General features: G+C 43.2%; 1 protein-coding gene and 1 pseudogene across 2 annotated transcripts in view; both read right to left on the reverse strand.

The window, feature by feature from the left end:
* Positions 1-24,236, reverse strand: part of LOC139473535 (1-phosphatidylinositol 3-phosphate 5-kinase-like) — a 98,582-nt gene that overhangs the window by 40,494 nt on the left and 33,852 nt on the right. For both annotated transcript variants that reach the window (XM_071256154.1, XM_071256153.1), the window contains exons 12-24: positions 21,355-21,426; positions 19,767-19,890; positions 17,870-18,050; positions 17,302-17,481; positions 16,976-17,116; positions 15,990-16,116; positions 15,458-15,552; positions 13,207-14,055; positions 12,899-13,057; positions 12,580-12,680; positions 7,658-7,729; positions 2,190-2,361; positions 289-467 (exon numbers count right to left, since the gene is read on the reverse strand). In XM_071256154.1, coding sequence (XP_071112255.1) covers positions 289-467; positions 2,190-2,361; positions 7,658-7,729; positions 12,580-12,680; positions 12,899-13,057; positions 13,207-14,055; positions 15,458-15,552; positions 15,990-16,116; positions 16,976-17,116; positions 17,302-17,481; positions 17,870-18,050; positions 19,767-19,890; positions 21,355-21,426 — 2,452 coding nt within the window. The remainder of the gene's footprint in view (positions 1-288; positions 468-2,189; positions 2,362-7,657; positions 7,730-12,579; positions 12,681-12,898; positions 13,058-13,206; positions 14,056-15,457; positions 15,553-15,989; positions 16,117-16,975; positions 17,117-17,301; positions 17,482-17,869; positions 18,051-19,766; positions 19,891-21,354; positions 21,427-24,236) is intronic.
* On the reverse strand, positions 8,690-10,063 carry LOC139473486 (uncharacterized; annotated as a pseudogene).

Raw genomic sequence — 24,236 nt, forward strand, 5'->3', positions numbered from 1 at the left:
ATATTGTTGTGTATTAACCAGAAAGACAAAAATCTGATGTAGGGACACAATGATAAGAGGCAGGGCTAGTTCTCTTAGCAACAGTTCTGTGTATCTGGAAACAAATATTGTTGTGTATTAACCAGAAAGACAAATATGTAGGGCTACTCCCCTCAGCAACAGTTCTGTGTATCTGGAAACAAATATTATTGTGTATTAACCAGAAAGACAAATATGTAGGGCTACTCCCTTTAGCAACAGTTCTGTGTATCTGGAGATGAATGTTAGCAGTGGGTATCTGAGTCCTACCTGAATGATGCAACCATGTTGTTGTAGCCGAAGTACTGGTTGTGGTCTTGATGCAGGGAGTGTGCACATGGCTCTGCACTTGCCCGCCTGGAAAACTGCACGCCATGGAAACGCAACTCCAGGTACTTGGCGAAGGAAAGGTTCCAGGTATCCACAGTGATAGGGACAACTGGCGTCACCTACATAAACATTGAACAACATTCATGGAGGGCTCACTTTCTCTGTGTGAAGCACATGATTGCACAAACCTGCTTACAGCACAACACAACTACAGGACACACACCTGCTTGTACCACAAAATAACTACAGGACACACACCGGCTTACACCACAACACATCTACAGGACACACAACGGCTTACACCACAACACAAATACAGGACACACACCGGCTTACACCACAACATAACTACAGGACACACACCTGCTTACACCACAACACAACTACAGGACACACACCTGCTTACACCACAACACAACTACAGGACACACACCTGCTTACACCACAACACAACTACAGGACACACACCGGCTTACACCACAACACAACTACAGGACACACACCGGCTTACACCACAACACAAATACAGGACACACACCTGCTTACACCACAACACAACTACAGGACACACACCGGCTTACACCACAACACAACTACAGGACACACACCTGCTTACACCACAACACAACTACAGGACACACACCGGCTTACACCACAACACAACTACAGGACACACACCGGCTTACACCACAACACAAATACAGGACACACACCTGCTTACACCACAACACAACTACAGGACACACACCGGCTTACATCACAACACAACTACAGGACACACACCGGCTTACACCACAACACAACTACAGGACACACACCTGCTTACACCACATCTACAGGACACACACCTGCTTACACCACAACTACTGGACACACCAGCTTACACTACAACTACAGGACACACACCTGGTTACACCACAACTACAGGGTACACACCTGCTTACACCACAACAACATGACACACAGCTGCTTACACCACAACTACCAGGTACACACCTGCTTACACCACAACTACAAGACACACACCAGCTTACACCACATCTACAGGACACACACCTGCTTACACCACAACACAACTACAGGACACACACCTGCTTACACCACAACACAACTACAGGACACACACCTGCTTACACCACAACACAACTACAGGACACACACCGGCTTACACCACAGCACAACTACAGGACACACACCTGCTTGCACCACAACAAAAGTACAGGACACACACCGGCTTACACCACAACACAACTACTGGACATACCGGCTTACACCACAACACAACTACTGGACACACATCTGCTTACACCACATCTACAGGACACACACTGCTTACACCACATCTACAGGACACACACCGGCTTACACCACATCTACAGGACACACACCTGCTTACACCACAACTATAGGACACACACCGGCTTACACCACAACTATAGGACACACCGGCTTACACCACAACTACAAGACATACACCGGCTTACACCACAACTATAGGACACACACCGGCTTACACCACAACTATAGGACACACACCTGCTTACACCACAACTACAAGACACACACCTGCTTACACCACAACTATAGGACACACACCGGCTTACACCACAACTATAGGACACACACCTGCTTACAGCACAACACAACTATGGGACACATACCTGCTTACAGCACAACTACAGGACACACACCTGCTTACACCACGACTACAGGACACACACCTGCTTACACCATGACTACAGGACACACACCTCTTTACATCACAACTACAGGACACACACCTGCTTACACCACAACAACAAGACACACACCTGCTTACACCACGAATACAGGACACACACCTGCTTACACCTGCAACACCAGCTCCACATCAAGATGTTGTTCTGTCCACCAGCAATCACAGAGTCCAGTTTTTTTAGGACAACATTGAGGTAGCCCTTGTCATGGGCAAATCTGCGGATGTGGTGAACCATCGGAGTGTCACATGTGACAGATGGACAGGAGTAAGATTTCCTGCAGTGAATAAGAATATTGGTTGAATGAGAGAATGAGTGAGTAAGATTATTGATTGAGTGAAAGAATGAGTGAGTAAGATTATTGATTGAGTGAGAGACTGAGTGAGTAAGATTATTGATTGAGTGAGAGAATGAGTAAGTAAGATTATTGATTGAGTGACAGACTGAGTAAGTAAGATTATTGATTGAGTGAGAGAATGAGTAAGTAAGATTATTGATTGAGTGAGAGAATGAGTAAGTAAGATTATTGATTGAGTGAGAGACTGAGTGAGTAAGATTATTGATTGAGTGAGAGAATGAGGAGTAAAATTATTGATTGAGTGAGAGAATGAGTAAGTAAGATTATTGATTGAGTGAGAGAATGAGTAAGTAAGATTATTGATTGAGTGAGAGAATGAGTAAGTAAGATTATTGATTGAGTGAGAGAATGAGTAAGTAAGATTATTGATTGAGTGAGAGAATGAGTAAGTAAGATTATTGATTGAGTGAGAGAATGAGTAAGTAAGATTATTGATTGAGTGAGACTGAGTAAGTAAGATTATTGATTGAGTGAGACTGAGTAAGTAAGATTATTGATTGAGTGAGAGAATGAGTGAGTAAGATTATTGATTGAGTGAGAGACTGAGTAAGTAAGATTATTGATTGAGTGAGAGAATGAGTAAGTAAGATTATTGATTGAGTGAGACTGAGTAAGTAAGATTATTGATTGAGTGAGAGAATGAGTAAGTAAGATTATTGATTGAGTGAGAGAATGAGTAAGTAAGATTATTGATTGAGTGAGAGAATGAGTAAGTAAGATTATTGATTGAGTGAGAGAATGAGTAAGTAAGATTATTGATTGAGTGAAAGAATGAGTAAGTAAGATTATTGATTGAGTGAAAGAATGAGTGAGTAAGATTATTGATTGAGTGAGAGACTGAGTAAGTAAGATTATTGATTGAGTGAGAGACTGAGTAAGTAAGATTATTGATTGAGTGAGAGAATGAGTAAGTAAGATTATTGATTGAGTGAGAGAATGAGTGAGTAAGATTATTGATTGAGTGAAAGAATGAGTGAGTAAGATTATTGATTGAGTGAAAGAATGAGTGAGTAAGATTATTGATTGAGTGAGAGACTGAGTGAGTAAGATTATTGATTGAGTGAGAGACTGAGTAAGTAAGATTATTGATTGAGTGAGAGACTGAGTAAGTAAGATTATTGATTGAGTGAGAGAATGAGTGAGTAAGATTATTGATTGAGTGAGAGAATGAGTGAGTAAGATTATTGATTGAGTGAGAGACTGAGTAAGTAAGATTATTGATTGAGTGAGAGAATGAGTAAGTAAGATTATTGATTGAGTGAGAGAATGAGTAAGATTATTGACTGAGTGAGAGAATGAGTAAGTAAGATTATTGATTGAGTGAGAGAATGAGTGAGTAAGATTATTGATTGAGTGAAAGAATGAGGAGTAAAATTATTGATTGAGTGAGAGACTGAGTAAGTAAGATTATTGATTGAGTGAGAGACTGAGTGAGTAAGATTATTGATTGAGTGAGAGAATGAGGAGTAAAATTATTGATTGAGTGAGAGAATGAGTGAGTAAGATTATTGATTGAGTGAGAGAATGAGTGAGTAAGATTATTGATTGAGTGAGAGAATGAGTGAGTAAGATTATTGATTGAGTGAGAGAATGAGGAGTAAAATTATTGATTGAGTGAGAGAATGAGTAAGTAAGATTATTGATTGAGTGAGAGAATGAGTAAGTAAGATTATTGATTGAGTGAGAGAATGAGTAAGATTATTGATTGAGTGAGAGAATGAGTGAGTAAGATTATTGATTGAGTGAGAGAATGAGTGAGTAAGATTATTGATTGAGTGAAAGAATGAGGAGTAAGATTATTGATTGAGTGAGAGAATGAGTAAGTAAGATTATTGATTGAGTGAGAGGCTGAGTAAGTAAGATTATTGATTGAGTGAGAGAATGAGTAAGTAAGATTATTGATTGAGTGAAAGAATGAGGAGTAAGATTATTGATTGAGTGAGAGACTGAGTGAGTAAGATTATTGATTGAGTGAGAGACTGAGTGAGTAAGATTATTGATTGAGTGAGAGAATGAGGAGTAAAATTATTGATTGAGTGAGAGAATGAGTGAGTAAGATTATTGACTGAGTGAGAGAATGAGTAAGTAAGATTATTGATTGAGTGAGAGAATGAGTAAGTAAGATTATTGATTGAGTGAGAGAATGAGTAAGTAAGATTATTGATTGAGTGAGAGAATGAGTGAGTAAGATTATTGATTGAGTGAGAGACTGAGTAAGTAAGATTATTGATTGAGTGAGAGAATGAGTAAGTAAGATTATTGATTGAGTGAGAGAATGAGTAAGTAAGATTATTGATTGAGTGAGAGAATGAGTAAGTAAGATTATTGATTGAGTGAGAGAATGAGTGAGTAAGATTATTGATTGAGTGAGAGACTGAGTAAGTAAGATTATTGATTGAGTGAGAGAATGAGTGAGTAAGATTATTGATTGAGTGAGACTGAGTAAGTAAGATTATTGATTGAGTGAGAGAATGAGTAAGTAAGATTATTGATTGAGTGAAAGAATGAGTGAGTAAGATTATTGATTGAGTGAGAGACTGAGTGAGTAAGATTATTGATTGAGTGAGAGACTGAGTAAGTAAGATTATTGATTGAGTGAGAGACTGAGTAAGTAAGATTATTGATTGAGTGAGGGAATGAGTAAGTAAGATTATTGATTGAGTGAGCGTGACAGCTGAGCTAGCCATCAATAACCATGGTCTGTACCCAACTGTCAGGCAATTCTAAAGTTTTTTAGTTACAGATTCTACATACTGAACCCAAAAGCACCAATCAGAAAAGAAAAAACATTGTTAGAAATATATTATTTGTCCTCATCCTCCAGCTTTGATGGGATTTAAATTATAAGAAAATGCAACAGTGAAAATCATACCTAATCAAACATGCTTATTTATATTTGATCAAATGCATTGTATGTGTCTCAAGGGCACTGCAAACATCTCTATGAAGAGAACAAAATCATCTCTTTCAGTAGTCTACTGGTATGTACATCTTACTTTAAACATACCAAACAGTTTTGGCATAATTGTTTTCACACAAAAACCCTAACAACTTCATGCCACATGAAACATAAATATATTACTGAGGTTGGATTAAAGAGAAGGAGTCCCTAATCTATGTCTTGTATTATAGCAAATCACACTGTCTTGGTACGTCAGCCTTGCCTGATATGTCAAAAGTCTTACTTGCAGAACAGAACACTGACACCGTGTCCTGTAGTTGTGGTGTAAGCCGGTGTGTCTTGTAGTTGTGGTGTAAGCAGGTGTGTGTCTTGTAGTTGTGGTGTAAGCAGGTGTGTCTTGTAGTTGTGGTGTAAGCCGGTGTGTCTTGTAGTTGTGGTGTAAGCAGGTGTGTGTCTTGTAGTTGTGGTGTAAGCAGGTGTGTGTCTTGTAGTTGTGGTGTAAGCAGGTGTGTGTCTTGTAGTTGTGGTGTAAGCCGGTGTGTCTTGTAGTTGTGGTGTAAGCAGGTGTGTGTCCTGTAGTTGTGGTGTAAGCAGGTGTGTGTCTTGTAGTTGTAGTGTAAGCCGGTGTGTGTCCTATAGTTGTGGTGTAAGCCGGTGTGTCCTATAGTTGTGGTGTAAGCCAGTGTGTGTCTTGTAGTTGTGGTGTAAGCAGGTGTGTGTCCTATAGTTGTGGTGTAAGCCGGTGTGTCCTATAGTTGTGGTGTAAGCCGGTGTATGTCTTGTAGTTGTGGTGTAAGCCGGTGTATGTCTTGTAGTTGTGGTGTAAGCCGGTGTGTCCTATAGTTGTGGTGTAAGCCGGTGTATGTCTTGTAGTTGTGGTGTAAGCCGGTGTGTCCTATAGTTGTGGTGTAAGCCGGTGTGTCCTATAGTTGTGGTGTAAGCCGGTGTATGTCTTGTAGTTGTGGTGTAAGCCGGTGTGTGTCCTGTAGTTGTGGTGTAAGCCGGTGTGTCCTATAGTTGTGGTGTAAGCCTGTGTGTGTCCTATAGTTGTGGTGTAAGCAGGTGTGTGTCTTGTAGTTGTGGTGTAAGCAGGTGTGTGTCCTGTAGTTGTGGTGTAAGCAGGTGTGTGTCCCGTAGTTTTGGTGTAAGCCGGTGTGTGTCCTGTAGTTGTGGTGTAAGCCGGTGTGTGTCCTATAGTTGTGGTGTAAGCCGGTGTATGTCTTGTAGTTGTGGTGTAAGCCGGTGTGTCTTATAGTTGTGGTGTAAGCCGGTGTGTGTCCTATAGTTGTGGTGTAAGCAGGTGTGTGTCTTGTAGTTGTGGTGTAAGCAGGTGTGTGTCCTGTAGTTGTGGTGTAGGCAGGTGTGTGTCCCGTAGTTTTGGTGTAAGCCGGTGTGTGTCTTGTAGTTGTGGTGTAAGCCGGTGTGTCTTGTAGTTGTGGTGTAAGCAGGTGTGTGTCCTATAGTTGTGGTGTAAGCAGGTGTGTGTCCTGTAGTTGTGGTGTAAGCAGGTGTGTACCCTGTAGTTGTGGTGTAAGCAGGTGTGTGTCTTGTAGTTGTGGTGTAAGCAGGTGTGTGTCCTATAGTTGTGGTGTAAGCAGGTGTGTGTACTGTAGTTGTGGTGTAAGCAGGTGTGTGTCCTATAGTTGTGATGTAAGCAGGTGTGTGTCCTGTAGTTGTGGTGAAGCAGGTGTGTGTCCTGTAGTTGTGGTGTAAGCCGGTGTGTCCTGTAGTTGTGGTGTAAGCAGGTGTGTGTCCTGTAGTTGTGGTGTAAGCAGGTGTGTACCCTGTAGTAGTGGTGTAAGCAGGTGTGTGTCCTGTAGTTGAGGTGTAAGCAGGTGTGTGTCTTGTAGTAGTGGTGTAAGCAGGTGTGTGTCCTATAGTTGTGGTGTAAGCAGGTGTGTGTCCTGTAGTTGAGGTGTAAGCAGGTGTGTGTCCTGTAGTTGTGGTGAAGCAGGTGTGTGTACTGTAGTTGTGGTGTAAGCAGGTGTGTCCTGTAGTTGTGGTGTAAGCAGGTGTGTGTCCTGTAGTTGTGGTGTAAGCAGGTGTGTACCCTGTAGTAGTGGTGTAAGCAGGTGTGTGTCCTGTAGTTGAGGTGTAAGCAGGTGTGTGTCTTGTATTCGTGGTGTAAGCAGGTGTGTGTCCTGTAGTTGTGGTGTAAGCAGGTGTGTGTCCTGTAGTTGTGGTGTAAGCCGGTGTGTGTCCTGTAGTTGTGTTGTAAGCAGGTGTTTGTCTTGTAGTTGTGTTGTACACAGGTGTGTACCCTGTGTTTCCTCAGATTCCATAGCTGCCCACCATGTTAAACAGCTCACTAACCTGAAACAGTATCTCTCAAGGAAGCCTCCCAGGGTTATGTCATTATTACCGTAGAACTCCATCTTCACAACCCTGCAAATACATGGTAGAAAACAAACTAACTTTTTATTAGGAGATTTCGAATGTTCACTAAACCTTTGAGCAACAGAATCCAGATAGCAGGAGGTTCAAACTCACAGTTCCAACTTCCAAATTTAGCAAATCTACACCAATTTTCATCTCTGTGTGACTATTAGCTCCAGAGAAGCATACTCATAATCATTTTTAATTATTATTTTCTTTCAGTTTCAGAATATCAAAAACTACTTCCAATTATAAAACAAACTTAGTAAAATCTAAATATTTTTTTACATTTGTATACGAACTGACGAACTGTATACGAGAGACGAACTGTGTGAGATCCATCTGCTGAAGAAAGTTGTTTCCATCTGTCCAGGAAGCAGCGCCCCCTCCCACACAGTCGGCACGTGACCCAGAAGACATGATGTCATGTCAAAACACATAACTGCTTTAACATAACATTGGAAACTTCGCTGAGTGCAGGGGAGGCACTTAGACTTCGTAATGCAGGATAAGTATACAAATGTAAAAAATATTTAGATTTTACTAAATTTTTTAACTTATCCTCCATTACTCCGTACTGCATCTTTATCAGACGGCACGGCCGGTGGGCATACCTTCAGATGTGAGCCAGAAGAAAACCCTCGACAAAGGTCCGATGAGACCGCACCACAGGTACAAGAGATGACCGGAACACCAGCGACCATTCCTGTCGAAGGAAACATGAGTCGAAGCAAAAGAGGGAACCCGAAATAGGTGACAGAAATAGTATGAGGCGGGAAAGCCAAAACTAGAACTGACCTAAGAGCGAATGCGGAACGCAGTAGAGCCCTCTAATCTGGGGTGCTAAACACCAGAGAGTTCGACGGGCCCCACTCAGGGTAACGGAGAATCAGTGGCATCAGGGGTTGGTGACCTGTTGAGCTACCACTAGGGGACCAAAGCTATGAACGCCAGCGACATCTTCCTAGGCTACATCACGAAGGTAGTGGCTGGTGAAAACGGTGTCGGACCGCCAAAAACAGCCTTCCATGATCGATTTGATGGAACAGTTACTATGAAGAGCCATGGTAGACGGGACCGCACGAATCTCGCGTGGGTTGTTAGCCTTGGGGGGGGTCCAATCCGGCGACTTTATAAGCTTGGAGGATGACCGCCCAGAGCCACAGGGAGATAGTATTCCGGCTGACCTCCGACTGCCACGAAGGGGAGACTGGTAGGAAAAGGCGTTTCCTAGACTTGCGGCAGGCTTTAGACCGTCGCAGGTAAACCTTCAGGGCCCTAACAGGGCACAAAAAAGGTCCTCCACGTCGTCGGCACCCATAATCGACGAAAGTGGAGGAATGGTGAAGGATATATCAGGCTGTGCTGGGAGTTGATTCTTTGCGATGAAGTCCCAGCACAGCCCAAGATGAACTGCGCCATGAGTCCTGCGTTCGAACCAGACACGAGAGACATTGAGGGCGTGGAGCTCACTAACCCGGGCGGCAGTAGCCAAGGCCAGTAGAAACACTGTCTTCTTCGTTAAAAGGAAGACGAGTGGAGTGGTTTGAAGGGAGCCTCCCAAAGAGCCTTTAAGACCACATTCAGATCCCATGCAAGTGGTCTGAACTTGGCTTTCTGATCTTCGAGACGAAACGAGCGCAGCAATGCCTGAAGTTCAGGAATTCTCGTCATTCTTACAGTCGTCCGGGATGGCAAGAACAGAGTTGATGGCGACCAAGTACATGGAGATGGTAGAGCCTTTTAATCGACGTGTGCTGCGCAAGTACAGAAGAAACTCAGCCAGGAATTGCGGTGACGCTGTCATCGGATCCTGGTGCTTGTCAGAGGACCATTTATCATCATATAGTCCCCGTGTTGATGGACGATGGGCTAAAGCAATAGCCTTGGCTGCTCTAGTCGAATAGCCCTTGGCTCCTAGGGCTTTCTGCAGATGTGCAAGGCGTGCAGACGAAACCAAGCGGGACTTGGGTGTGGCAACCGACTGTGTGGGTGGATCAGCAGGTTGGACCACGTCGGCAGTTCTAGAGGGTTGTCTCTGGCGATGTTTCGGAGGTCGACAAACCAACTTCTGGCCGGCCACCAAGGCGTGACCAAAATCAGTGTCAGGTGTCGAGTGGCCTGGATCTTTTGAAGAACCCTGGGAAGGAGAACCGGAGGCGGAAAAGCGTACGCGCTTAATCCCTCCCAGGGAACACTGAAGGCGTCGACTGCTACAGCGGCCTTACGACCGGCGAGATGTAAGTCGGCAGCTGGCAATTCTGAGACATGGCGAACAGATCGATGTTTGGAGTGTTGATCGTTTGACAAAGGACGGTGAAGATCCCTAGGTGGAGTCGCCATTTGGTGGGAGCCACCTTGTCCGGCCTGGACAGAGCATCTGCCAGAACATTCTTGCAACCTGGAATGTGCTGAACAAGGAATTGGAGGTCTAAGCGGTCCACCAGGTCGAAGAATCAGAAGGTCTGGTTCATCAGGGACTGAGAGTGGAGAGTACCCTGATTCCTCAGACACCACACCACGGTGATGTTGTCCGTGGAGATGGTCAACTGGGCGTGACGGAAAATGCTCTGCCAGTGGGAGACGGCCAGGATGAGAGCTTCCAGTTCGAGGTTGTTGCTGTGCCAGTGGAGTCGATCTCCGGACCACAGCCCTGCAACTGTTTGAGTCCCCCTCACCCTGTTTGGATTCGTCGACGAACAGGTGGAGGGTGGGCTGTAGCGAGGTCAAGGAGACGCCACCGCAGACGTTCAATTCCACTGTCCACCATCAGAGGAAGGGGTGGAGGTTAACCGGGAGGGTGATGAGGGACTCCGGATCCTGCTGTCGGAAGAAGGGAGCAAGAAACCGTTGAATTGGACGGAGTTGGAGGCAACCTCTGGCAGTCAGGTCTTGAGCCGATGTGAGGAGGCCCAAGAGAACCTGCCATTGGCGGAGAATTCGAGCCTGCTGGAGAGCAGGGTAGAGGTGAGCGAGGATTTTCAAACACCTGTCCCTGGGGACTTGAAGGTGGTCCTGATCCATGAGAAACAGGCCCCCGATGAACTGCAGACGGAACGATAGGGTCAGCTCTGACTTCGTCTGATTGACGATCCATCCCAACTGATTGAAGCAATGTCTGCATCCAAGCTTGCATCCAAGATGGATCCATAAACGATGACGGGAGGGCATGTCCATACGTAGGTGGCGCCGCATAAGTCAAAGGCGCCGAAGTAGTCAGAGGCGCCAGAGGCATCTGAGGCGCCAGATACGTCAGAGGCGCCGGAGTCATCAGAGGCGCTGGAAGCGCAGAGTCATCAGAGGCGCCGGAGTTGTCGACGTAGATGGTAGAGGTGACAGGAAACCCGTTACGCGCAATGCTGCAGACGATGAGGTCGAAGCAGGCGATGGTAAGGGTGGTGTAGGAGACCGTGAACGGTCGTATGTCGTGCCATGCGAGGCAGACTCTACGTTGGATGGCATGATGGAGTGTCGACGCAAACGTTGAGTGAAGCGTTTCCGAGACACTCGTAGGTAGGTGGTGAAGGAAAGTGGCGACAGGGGACTACAATATCTGCACTGCACTGTGAGGGTACACGGGGTTGTACAGTCCAGGCAGCAGGAGTGGGGGTCCAGTCCAGATTTATTCCTGCGGCAGTTAGTGCAGCGAGACATACTGGAATTGAAGCAAAAGCATAACGATGTGTAAACACACAACGTGAAACATAATGTAACTCAACATAACTTATTCTGTTACAAAGTTTATGGGAGCAAACAATTACGCTTCAAACACGCCAAATACAAACATTAAATTTAACGTAAAACTCCAACCAGAGAGCGAATTCAAAACGAAAAAAACGAAAATACCTGGACACGTAGTGAATCGCAAAAGGGCGGGGAAAAATGGCGAGGAAAACCAAAATGGCAGGAAACAACAATACGCTCGGAAATACCGTGACGAGAGCCACAACACGAGCGAGAAACATTACCAATTAACAACGGAATGAAGTCAAACAAACCAAATACAATAAACAACACAGCAGAATTTTGTCGTAGTAAACAAAGAAAGTCAGGATCAGATAAAGCTTTAAAAGTTCCACGAGGGATACAGTATACTCCGTTCCGTGTGGCTGACAAAGCAGTTATAAGTTTTGACATGACGTCATGTCTTCCAGGTCACATGCCGACTGTGTGGGAGGGGGCGCTGCTTCCTGGACAGATGGAAACAACTTTCTTCAGCAGATGGATCTCACACAGTTCGTCTCTCTGTCAAAGACAGCAGTAAATGCAATACGGAGTAATGAAGGATAAGTTAAAAAAATAACCACATTTTCTTCTTTTTGTGCCAGGAACAAAACCTAGGTCACATAAGGTCCAAAATACTTTATGACTGCTCTCTACGCAGTTTTGTTCATTTCAGTGCTGAGGAGTAGAGTAACCCGGAATGGAAGTCAATTATCAGCAGTTTAGGCTGGGATTTCTGAGATATATTGTTTGACAATCTTATAATCCACATGCAGTGGGTGTCTGTGAGGGAGAGGATGAGAAACCCTTCTTTCATTAGCTTAATCAGATCATCTTGAGTGTGTGCTGACATTTTGTTTGAAGAAAATGCAAGAATATAACTTGCAATGCCACTAGTGTTGCTGCGTTCGAGCCAAGGTAATAATCCAGCCTAGCTCGGCAAGGGTGGAAACTGGACTATTATAGTCGGGAAAATGTCCCATGGCGGGAGGGTGTTGATATAAGTACTTGATAATGATGCTTCTATGTGTGGCTCTACACCAGGTTTGAACATGGATCATAATAAAGCAATAAATTGTCTACCAGAGAAGATGTAGTTTGTACAGCTAAGTTATTGGACAAGCGATGATACCTACCATGGATAGACACAAGGGTTGGGGTGATTGGCTGACTTGTGAGAGTAGCTGCTGAAGAGGACAGCCATCTTCTGGTGGTTGCCTGTGTCGAGACAATCAATCTGTAACAAGCAACAGTTACTAACAACATCAATCTCTCACAAACATATCACCCAACAAAGCAACTGACTATTATTTGCAGACAAGCAATTATTTGAATGTAATATTCTTGGGTACAGCAAGTTGAGTCGTTAGGTATGAGAAAAACTATAAAAGAGTCCAAGCCAATTCTTTGATCACCTTACAGCTTCCAACAATGTCCACTGTTTTCAAAGCATACCTTCTTCTCCCAGTGAACTCCAGGTTTGTTTTTCTCATTTTCTGATTGTTCATCAAAGATAGCTTTACGCATCATATCTCGTTGTAAGTCAAAGCGTGGATCAAGGGGAGGTAATACGTTTATCCTTCCACCACGAGCTCGGAAGTCGGCCAGTAGGGCCTGTAAATAAAAGTGTATCTGTAACTGAAATAATCTTTACATTCATCAATCAGGATCTGGGAGATTACATATATACTCCACCTATCAATATATTAATCTGAAACATTAAAAATTTTCTGACATTTCTGTCTTCATAATATGCTGCCAACCTGTGTGGTGTTTTCATGTAATGGTGCTGTAAGCTGCTGCAAGATGAACGGATGAGCTTCGGTGATATGAATGTTGGACTTGGGAGTGTAGTGACCGGAGTAGTCACCATCATAATACTTTGACCTTGACCTTTGACCTTGTTCACCTTCAAATAACTGTGACCAATAAATATCCTCTGGCAGATATTTCCTTAATTCACACTTCGACCCATGTGCTGTTTCCAGATAGGGAACTTCATATTTGTGATATGGTGATATGGACAAAACTAAACCTATCAATGCCTTCTTAAACTGCCATTGTTTAGTCTGTTTGTGTTCCTGGAATGACACTTTGCTGTCAAAAATAGACTCATCTTTGCTGTTCTGATAGCTGTGGAGTGGGTCACTCAAATCTGTCAACTCAGTCCTCTCCACTGACTGACGTTTACACGAATCTTTACTTGTACGCTTGGAATCAGTATCTTTTTCCACTGAATGACCTTTCCTCAACACAACTTCTGAATCTTCTTCATTTCCTTCGTCCAACTTCACTGTGGAACTGCCATGTTCAGCCATGACACAATTTTCTACCTTTTCCCCCCCACTCTTTCCCTCCACATCAATAATCTGCTGATCTTGAGCCGGTTTGTCTGTAGTCACAGCTTGTTTGTTTTCATCTTCGTTCTTCACCCTCTCCGGTGCATCCTCCGTCAGCTTTAGTTCTCGGATTGTCTCCGCAAGATCAAAGTCATCTTGTGCCTGTATTTCGTCAGGGTTAGGTGGTGGTAGAGCAAATTCATCCATACAGTAGGATATCTCCAGCAGAGAGTTGTAGGAGGTGTAGCTCATCATCTTCACGACTTCCTTCACCTGCAGCAGAATGAAGTCATCATGTATATGAATGAACAGTTCACAATACAGTATATTAAGACTATAAGTGCCCTGGTTCTCTCCTTCACAGCCTCTTTCCTTAGCCTTCCTGTGGGGACTCACCCATTCTTTTCATAAAAGACAACTAAAAAGAACAATTGGCCAACTGTTGGTCATTATAACCCTTGGTGATGTCTTCATAAGAAGGGAACCTGCAAGATACATTTTTAGCTTTAACAGTCAAGCAGTATCAGAGGAAAAGATATTTAACAGCAAAACTCAGTGTCAGAGTCAGGTCAGTGTCAGGGTTACTGTGGTTTATAGGGCCTTGTACCTTTAAGTAGTCACTCATGAAAAGGACACCCTTCTTTGAAGGGCTCTGGGTCCCAAGCCCATGCCTCAATGGCCGAAGGAATGGCTAGTTTTGGCTTTAACCAGCCATAGGATGACTGACACACTTGTCAAATTGGCAAATACGCTGACCTGGACAGTTAGGGTCTGCTTGCTATGGTTTTGCTCTTTTCTCAAATATAAAAAGAGTTAGGATGGTGAAACTTGACCTAGACCATCCTATCAACAGCCTCTTTGAATGATGTTTGAACCATTTCTTTGCGAAATCAAGTTTAATTCCATGGCAACCATATCCAAAAACCTACTTTTTGCCAGTGTTCCCCAATGTATGCAGAAAATCTAATGAAATATAGTGGCTTGCTAGTGTGTGGTGGGTTCTAAGATACAGTTTTCAATTTTGCAACTACTTTGATGTGTACTGCCCATGACAGCCCTTTTAATTTGGTGACACCAACTATTATGCTGTGAAGGTCAAATCAAGGTCAAAATACTGAAAAAAAGAACTAACTATACATGTGCAAAAGAAAAAGGCTGTCATGGTGGCCATGTTTCAAATGTGATCGTAATCCTGTCCTGTGAACACCTTTTGGAGACACTATAGATAACATCAATCATGCCAAGTTTCACCTTCACTGACCTTTCAGTTTGAGAGGGAATACTGAAAGTCCATTTATCTCTATAAAACAGACGTACATGAAAGTCAAAGGTTGTAACTGGATAAAAAATAAAAAATGCTCAAAAATGTATTATATGTTATTGCCAAAAAGACATATAAAATTTGCTGCTTATCAAATTTCATAAAGATTCAGGAAGAAATGGCTGGGAAATAGGACAACAGAAATTTCAATATTCATGTACAAACAGTGTTTAGAGACACAACAGCTGGAATCATTGGATCCCACGTCATGGTGAACTTAAGAAACCAAGGAGTGAAGTCTGGCCTTAGACAGGTTGTAACAGTAGTTGAGCCTCTTATAATGAGATGTTCCTGCAATGTTTCAAGTAAGGGCCACATGGCTTCTCCCAGAAAAGTAAGTTGGAGGAGAGTTACCTTCCTGAGTTCATACGGGGTGCCCCCCCTGAGACAGATCGTACAGCCCAGGTGCGTGGCACAGCCATCCATTACTACAACAGTCTTCAGACCACCTGCACAACATACATCATGTTAGACTCATGTACAATGTAGCAAACAGTTGTAGAACACATCTGTCAGTCGGTCATTTGAGTAAAATTGTGAAAGAAGGATTTTTCAATGGTTTTAAAGAATACCTTGTGTATGACTGCCAAACTTTCTAGTCCCATGTCAGTAAGCAAAACAAGTAACATAGTTACCAGATACAAGGATATGAACTATGGAAGTAGCCATAGAACAGTTTGGAAGAAGTTAATAAGGCTATAAAACAACTGTGTTTTCAAATAAGAGGTTTCAAATTCAATTTTCTGTTCAAAACCAAACAGGTAATAGGAGTTCTAAATCTTCCAACAAAACACAAAATGTAACAACATGAACCATATGACCAAAAAACATGTCCTCATCTGAAGTTTATCCATTCCCAGAAGAGTGTGATAACTGTATGGTATACCATTAGGCAGTGGATAGGGCTGACACTTGAAGGAATGACAGAAGCCAAGCTTGGGGCGGCTGACAAGACCATCTATGGAGGACACAATGTCCGCCTGGGTGATCCGAGCCACTCTCTCCATCACAGACTACAACACACCATAAGAAACAATTGACATCCAAGAAGAAATACTTTGTAGACCAATAAGACCAAATAACTTACCAGTAATCTATTTTTTATTAATAAAATTAAATTAATACGAAAACTGCGAGTGTCCCATGCTTGCATGCATTAATTAAGTAACACATTTTTATCTGACATATTGGAGTATATTGTCAGGTCAGTGTTACTGAGCATGGGCGGAAAAAACGACATACATAATAAAACTAGATTTAGTGTTTCTCACTAAGTTCAGTGTCAATCATGGTCAGTTTGTCTGCACAAGTTCATCAAGCAGTTATGACAGTCGCCAACCATGTAATATGGCGTCATTTTCTTTGGTAACCGGACAAAAAATCTTATAATGACAACCAAACAGTGTTCACCCATGCAGCAAACATGTCCAGTACAGTAACAGCAATCATGGTGAATACCTAGCACTTCTTACATTCAAAGTATTTCACAAACTTGTCTAACAACTCATGGAGCCTGTAAATGTTTTTCTGTGACCTAACCCATCTAATCTGAATATGCCTTATTTGAAATTTCCTGCTTTCGATTTCATTGATGTTGGATAACAGATCAAGCAGTTTAAGTTAAATCTGTGGTGATATTAGACAAAAGGACTGCATTAGTTTAATGATTTACAGTACATATTTCTCTATTATCTGATTACACACACTAACTAAAACAGTACAAATCGGCCATACCATACCAATACTAACTATGACACGATGAACTGAATATACGGATGCTGCTTTCTAGATTATCTTGACAATGCCTATTAATATTTTTACAACTTAAGAATGTGGAATCCCCTGACTCTGTCGAACTGTTTCGCTGCCCACCTGTTTGACATTGAAGACCAAGGTGATGCCCACGTCCAGGAGGAACTCCTGTGCCAGTCTCGACACAGACTTCTCCACGATCAGCACACTCGGACGGAATGCTGCAATCTTTGCAACACTGTTTTTCAGAAACTCCCTCTCCTACAATACACAAGTACCAGACAAAAGCCTGAGAGGAAACATCAACATGCTACAATAATACACAAACAATCCTTGTATGTCTATTACCTGCAGTATCTGAGGTTCCAGGGAGGAGAACCTGTTGTATACTTCTAATACTCCATACTAACAGACAACTGGGAGAAGAACATGGTATAGAGTCTGACCTGCAGTATCTGAGGTTCCAGGGAGGAGAACTTGTTCTCAACTCTCTGGTACTCAATGGCCCCCTTAAGGAGGAGGATCTGGGGGTTTGGAATCTGCTGTTGCATCTTCTTGTGGGCTATGTTCTTGGTGAACACCACACCATGCAACATGAATGTGTCCTGCTTAAGATCTCCAGGAATCTGAAGCAGAAATATCTTATACAGAGCATAAAAGTGGATTTTGTTCACTAAATTCACAATTTTCCCTACTATTAAACAATGACTGTAAAATTAAACTGAAAGTATGTCACAAATGTGATAAATGGGCTTTAAAACCTGGGAATATTCCAGACTCACCATGATGCATGAATACCTCTCTTGTTCTTAGTGAAAATGTGAAAATATACAGGATACTATCTCATTCCTTGTTGTCAACTTTTGCCAAGAGAGTTGTAATTTTTATTTATTAAGAATGATGCATTTGTACAAAATTTAGAAAATGAATGGAATAAGAAAACCTATTAAAACAAAACAACATATACGTCAGTGTTGGCAATGGCCAAACCTACAATGGGTCGGGTGTTCTCACCTTCTTAATGTGGATGTACTTCCTGATGTCCGGGTCATCTCCCTCGACCTGGACGTCAGGCCGCACGAAGCGGCTGACCTGGAGGATGATGTAGGAGATGACCTGCTGCCAACCCAGAGACAGACCATGCTGACTCAGCAACTGCTTCAACATAGCATCCCACATCTCCGAGTGGGCTTTGCTGGATACAGACAACATAGGATGTATCACATGAGCCCCACAAACACACATTTGTCCATGTTAAGTCAAAGCAAAGTAATCTGCAGAAGTCTGCCTCAGAATGTGTGAGATTGTGGTACATTTACAGAAGTAATGCCCACAAATCACTGCAGAGGTTGTTAATCATAATAACAACAGCAACAACAAAACAGTGTTATCACTATCCTGCGTCATGGTGCACATTAGAAATTTAAATGTTCATAGAGAAGTGAATTTTAACAATAAAATAGCTAATTTCAGTAGTTCCTGAGATAATTTGCACCTAGTAAAATAACATGGATCAGGGGCTGTAACTCTGTAAACAAATAATTTAAAGGGACCAATTTAAACTAAGTCTTGACAAGTATCTCCAAGAATAAGCATGCAAACCTTCATTCATGCAACTTCAGTAGTTTCTGAGTAAACTTGTTCCCATTTCACGCACTTTGCACTTAGTGAAATAACATTGATCAAGTGCCCTAAGTCTGTAAAAATATAATTGACTGTTTGACCAATTTTCGAACTCATTCTCTTAGATGAGCACGCAAACTTTCATTAATGTAACTTAAGTAGTTTCTGAGAAAAACTTGTCCCCATTTCACACAGTTGAAAAGCAAAGAGTAAGGCCCATAACTCTGTAAAAAATGAATGTACAACAGCAACTCATTTGAGATCATGACATCAGTGTGTAAAATTTCATTTCTCTAACTCGAATAGTTTATATGTATTGTGCTTTTACAATCTGGATATCATGCTGAAAGTGCACTGTTATTATCCCGGTCAATTGATCAGTATGCTCTGCTCCCTGGGCATCAAACATCTCAAGCTGTCTGTGATGCTCTAGAAGGTTAACAGTTACATTACCTAAGGAGACACCACACTCATCATGTGCTTCAGTGCTCTTCACTGGTGGTCATGTAAGGGGACTTATTCATCCAACCAAAATACCCACCTGAGACCTGCAACTATCTTATCAAATGGAGAATATTACATGAATTTGGATATTCATGATATCTGTACCCTTACCCCGCATATATATTATAATTTCCTTCTTCTCTTTGATCACATAACACAGAACCAAAAACCTTTCCCATCCCATAGCCCTTCGTTACAAGATTATCTGTCATTGATACTTCACTGCCCCCTCATCAGCACGGAGCTTGACGGGCAACAGCCAGGTGGGCATGTATTGCCTGTCATTGCCTGTCACATACTTACTCAAACATGCAAAACTAGGCTGCATGGTCCAGTACCTTTGGTGATTGGATCCCACGATGGCCCCCTTTTAGGAGTCAATCCCCAAATAGACGCAGGTCCAAGGAGGAACACAGATCCCAGGTGGAGTGTTACAGATAAAGCGCCAGTCGCTGGATCAAAGGTATGTTCGGAAACTCGTGGACAACCTCGGAGGCGTGTCCAATGTCATTCAAGATAAGAGAAACTAGTGGAAGTCAGTCAAGGTGACACTGAAGTGCTAACCATGATTGTGCAGGGTGAAGACGCCTGGGCACGACAGGATACAGTGGTGAACAGCAATGTACTCATCATGGCTGTCACTTCCAAGATCAAATGTAGTCAAGGTAGAAAAAATGGTATTCATGGAAAAAGCATGTTTTTGGTTCTGTATTGTATCAGGATCAGAAATAATTCTGTTTTTGCAAATTCCAAATATATTGCTGTAGCAAATAACTGTACCAACCTGAGCCGTTCATATGCAAGTTTCTCTCCATTCTCTTCCCGGAGCTGGTCGGCATTCCTCCAGCCGTGGGGGCAGGTGATGGTGTCAGCTGAGGCAGGGACCGACTTCCCCACAAACAGGGAACCTGTTGCACAGAGAGTCAGTGAAGGGAAGTCCTATGGTCAGCGTAATGATGTGGGACGAATATCATGTGATCATCAATAGATGTGAAGATTAGTCAGTGTGGTGTTACACATCTCCCATTACCCCCATCCCAACATAGAAGTGGCACAGAGTCAGTGTGGTGTTACACAACAGCCATTACCCCCATCCTAACATAGAAGTGGCACAGAGTCAGTGTGGTGTTACACAACAGCCATTACCCCATCCTAACATAGAAGTGGCACAGAGTCAGTGTGGTGTTACACAACAGCCATTACCCCCATCCTAACATAGAAGTGGCACAGAGTCAGTGTGGTGTTACACAACAGCCATTACCCCATCCTAACATAGAAGTGGCACAGAGTCAGTGTGGTGTTACACAACAGCCATTACCCCATCCTAACATAGATGTAGCACAGAGTCAGTGTGGTGTTACACAACAGCCATTACCCCCATCCTAACATAGAAGTGGCACAGAGTCAGTGTGGTGTTACACAACAGCCATTACCCCATCCTAACATAGAAGTGGCACAGAGTCAGTGTGGTGTTACACAACAGCCATTACCCCATCCCATCATAGAAGTGGCACAGAGTCAGTGTGGTGTTACACAACAGCCATTACCCCATCCTAACATAGATGTAGCACAGAGTCAGTGTGGTGTTACACAACAGCCATTACCCCCATCCTAACATAGAAGTGGCACAGAGTCAGTGTGGTGTTACACAACAGCCATTACCCCATCCCATCATAGATGTAGCACAGAGTCAGTGTGGTGTTACACAACAGCCATTACCCCATCCCATCATAGATGTAGCACAGAGTCAGTGTGGTGTTACACAACAGCCATTACCCCCATCCTAACATAGAAGTGGCACAGAGTCAGTGTGGTGTTACACAACAGCCATTACCCCATCCTAACATAGAAGTGGCACAGAGTCAGTGTGGTGTTACACAACAGCCATTACCCCATCCCATCATAGAAGTGGCACAGAGTCAGTGTGGTGTTACACAACAGCCATTACCCCATCCCATCATAGAAGTGGCACAGAGTCAGTGTGGTGTTACACAACAGCCATTACCCCCATCCCATCATAGAAGTAGCACAGAGTCAGTGTGGTGTTACACAACAGCCATTACCCCATTCCATCATAGAAGTGGCACAGAGTCAGTGTGGTGTTACACAACAGCCATTACCCCATCCCATCATAGAAGTGGCACAGAGTCAGTGTGGTGTTACACAACAGCCATTACCCCATCCCATCATAGATGTAGCACAGAGTCAGTGTGGTGTTACAGATGAGCTCTATATTTTCACCTTCTTTCAGTACAAACTCTTTCGTATTATCAGTTAGAATTATACAAATCACTGGCCAAGGAGGTATGCAATGCAAAAATGCCATTTTACATGCATGACATTATCATTTGAATTGTAGTCAACACAGATACCTTTGAGAAAGTCATCGGACAGCCCAGTGCTTGGCAGGGGTTCATCCGAGCCATCTCGGGTCACGGCTGCCACTAAAACACATGATGGCAGTGCATAACAAAATCACACCTAAACATGTTAACTTCACAAATTTCATGCTGAATAATTCTTACAAAATTTTAAATTTTCTAATAAATTGTATATTCATATACTTATCCTATCTCACAATATGTATTTCTTCTTATTCTTCGATCTTGGTGTAGAAACGTCCTAGAACAAAGTTTCCAGCTTCAAAAACACCACTCACCCAAACACATCCCATACATCACCACTGTCATTTCACGCACCACTAAAATCACATGCGACACGACCCCAGCGACCTGATCACCTGACATATCCAGCACCCTCATTTACAATCTAGAGCGTACAGGCTGGTGTAACTGTGATGCGGGGATGGTTGGGTGGGCATTTAGCGTGTGAGATAGGATAAGTATATAAATATACAATTTATTAAAAAATATACAAATTTTTAAACTTATCCTATCTCACACTATGCATTTATACCATGGTTGGAAGGTGGGGTGCAGATACCTTAGCCTGTAAGGACCTCAACCGTGAGACCTACACGAGGAAGCTGGAACTAATCTGGAAAATTCAAAGGAATTTACAAGGATTAGTGATAAACTCGTGTAAAGGTTGCTTCAAAAACCCTCTTTCTGCTACCAAGAGATATACATCATGACATCGGGGAATCTTGTGTTCCATGGTTTCACACAGGACGCCGTTCCAAGTACGACCACGTAACCATGAGCCAGGCAACACCTACTCGGTCACAACTTAAACCTCATCCCGGATAGGAGGAGGTGTTTTGTTTCAAACACCCCTTCCCGGCATAGGTTCTACAAGACAGACCTCACACATATGATACCAAGGACGTAAGGTGGTCTAGCTTGGCATCTCTTTTATCGCTCCGTCAATCTATCAAACTCACGTAGAGATTGAATAAGGTAAGAACGAGAACAGGAAACGATCGACAATACACGTTTATCACACAGGTCTTCAATAAACTACTGAGACATCACATGTGCAAAAGACAGAGGTGTGCAGGTAGAAGATTGGGACACCATTTAAACAAATGGCCGCACCAGATGGTGGCTTCTATTGACGTAGACCGAAGTCCCAACAAACAAGCATAAATACCCTCCCTCTGGGAGCTTGTCTGGGAAACCCGATTAACATAAGCAATAAATGAAAATATTGCAGTATATACAGGAAACCAGACTTGGGACTTGTAGCCCGCTTGGCTTCCTCATCTGCGCTGTGTGGCAGCTGTGACCTTGGATGTCGGTAACTGAGATTCCGAAAGGAGTAGGAGGCAAAGACCATATCAGAACGCCAGAACATCCCTCCATGATGGCTGAAAGTGTGCAATACTATGCAACGCCAAGGTGGAAGTCACTGCCCTCTTTTCATGAGGATTGGACGCAGTTAGGGTGGTAGTCCCTCAAAGGTGTAGACCCTGAGGATGATAGAACGTAGCCAGTGGAGATGGTGGTTCAAGATAAATCAGAAGTTGCCACAGTAGACAAGAGGATGAAAAACATGCTTGCGACAGCGACGGATGGTCTGAGATGCCTTCAAGTAGATCTCGTAGGCTGAGGCTGGGCAAAGTGAGACGTCTTACATGACATCAGCTCTCAATCAATGAGAGTGGTGGAGGTTGAAAAGACGATCCAGTTGTCCTTGAATACTTATCTTGTTGAAGACGCTGGAACCAGACTTAACCAACGTCTAAGCACGTGTCCCTCTAACACGAGCTGCAGGAGCCAGCACAATAAAGAAGATCATCATGAACGTAAAGTTCGAGGTTTTATCCACAAGTGGTTCACAGTCGGCCAGGAGAAGTGACGGAAGAAGACAGGGAGATCCCATGCTTGAGGGCCAAGTCTGGAAGATTGGTCCGTAAGGTGGTATGAGCGAATCAATGTCTGAAGGTCAACAACAGTGGAAACCTTGTAGCCTGAATTACTTGCAGTCTGAAAGATCTGTGTAGATCCATCGGTTTAGGGAACTGTAGCAAGTTTTATCCCATTAGTAAGTAGTTGGTGCAGAACTGATCGCTCCCCAGTAAGTGCCCACTGTCAAACCATAAGCTGCCTTGTACTTCTTAAGTGACATTGGTAATCTGCTACTTGTGGTGTAGCAGCTTGGCTGCAGAAAACCCTGGATCTAGCAAACTGGTGGAAACTTTTCCATTTATCGTCACAGAGATTCACATTGATTGACAAAGTGCTAAAGAGGTTGCCTTAGCTGCTCTAATGGAAAATCCTCTTACGAGACTGCTCTTGATATACTCCATATATGAAATTCTGGTCTTGGATGGACCTGTTTGGAGGGAGGATGTAGCAGTAGATGTAACCAGTTTGGAAGTCTTAGTAGTGGAATCACTGCCAGTTCGACGAGCTCTGGAACCCAAGTTCTTGTCGGTCAGAAGGCGCTACCAACAGCAGTTGTAGGTGGCTTGTGTGTAGAATCTTGTAATGTCCTTGGTATCAAGGCTGGTGGGGGAAACGCATACGCGTTTAGGTCCTCCCATGACATTATCAGAGCATCGACTGACAAGGCTAGTGGGTCCAGCGCTGGTGACAAAATGTTATCTGATGCAAATAGGGTTATTAGTAGACAACCTTTTCTTTTATTGCCAGTTGGAATGTTTCGGCCGTAGCTTCCATTCTGTTGGTGATAGTCTGGCTGATCTGGATAAGCTGCCTGCTAATCCATTTGCCGCACCCGGTATATGTGTTGCCTTTAAAGGTAAGTTGAGCTTGTCTACTAAAGGTGAAAAGTCAACTGTAGGAGAGTCTCTGATTTCATCGTTCCTTGAAGGTGTATAGTGAGTGCC

This window comes from Haliotis cracherodii, unplaced genomic scaffold, assembly GCF_022045235.1.
Source record: "Haliotis cracherodii isolate W230 unplaced genomic scaffold, xgHalCrac1.p SCAF_29, whole genome shotgun sequence".
Classification (NCBI taxonomy): domain Eukaryota; kingdom Metazoa; phylum Mollusca; class Gastropoda; order Lepetellida; family Haliotidae; genus Haliotis; species Haliotis cracherodii.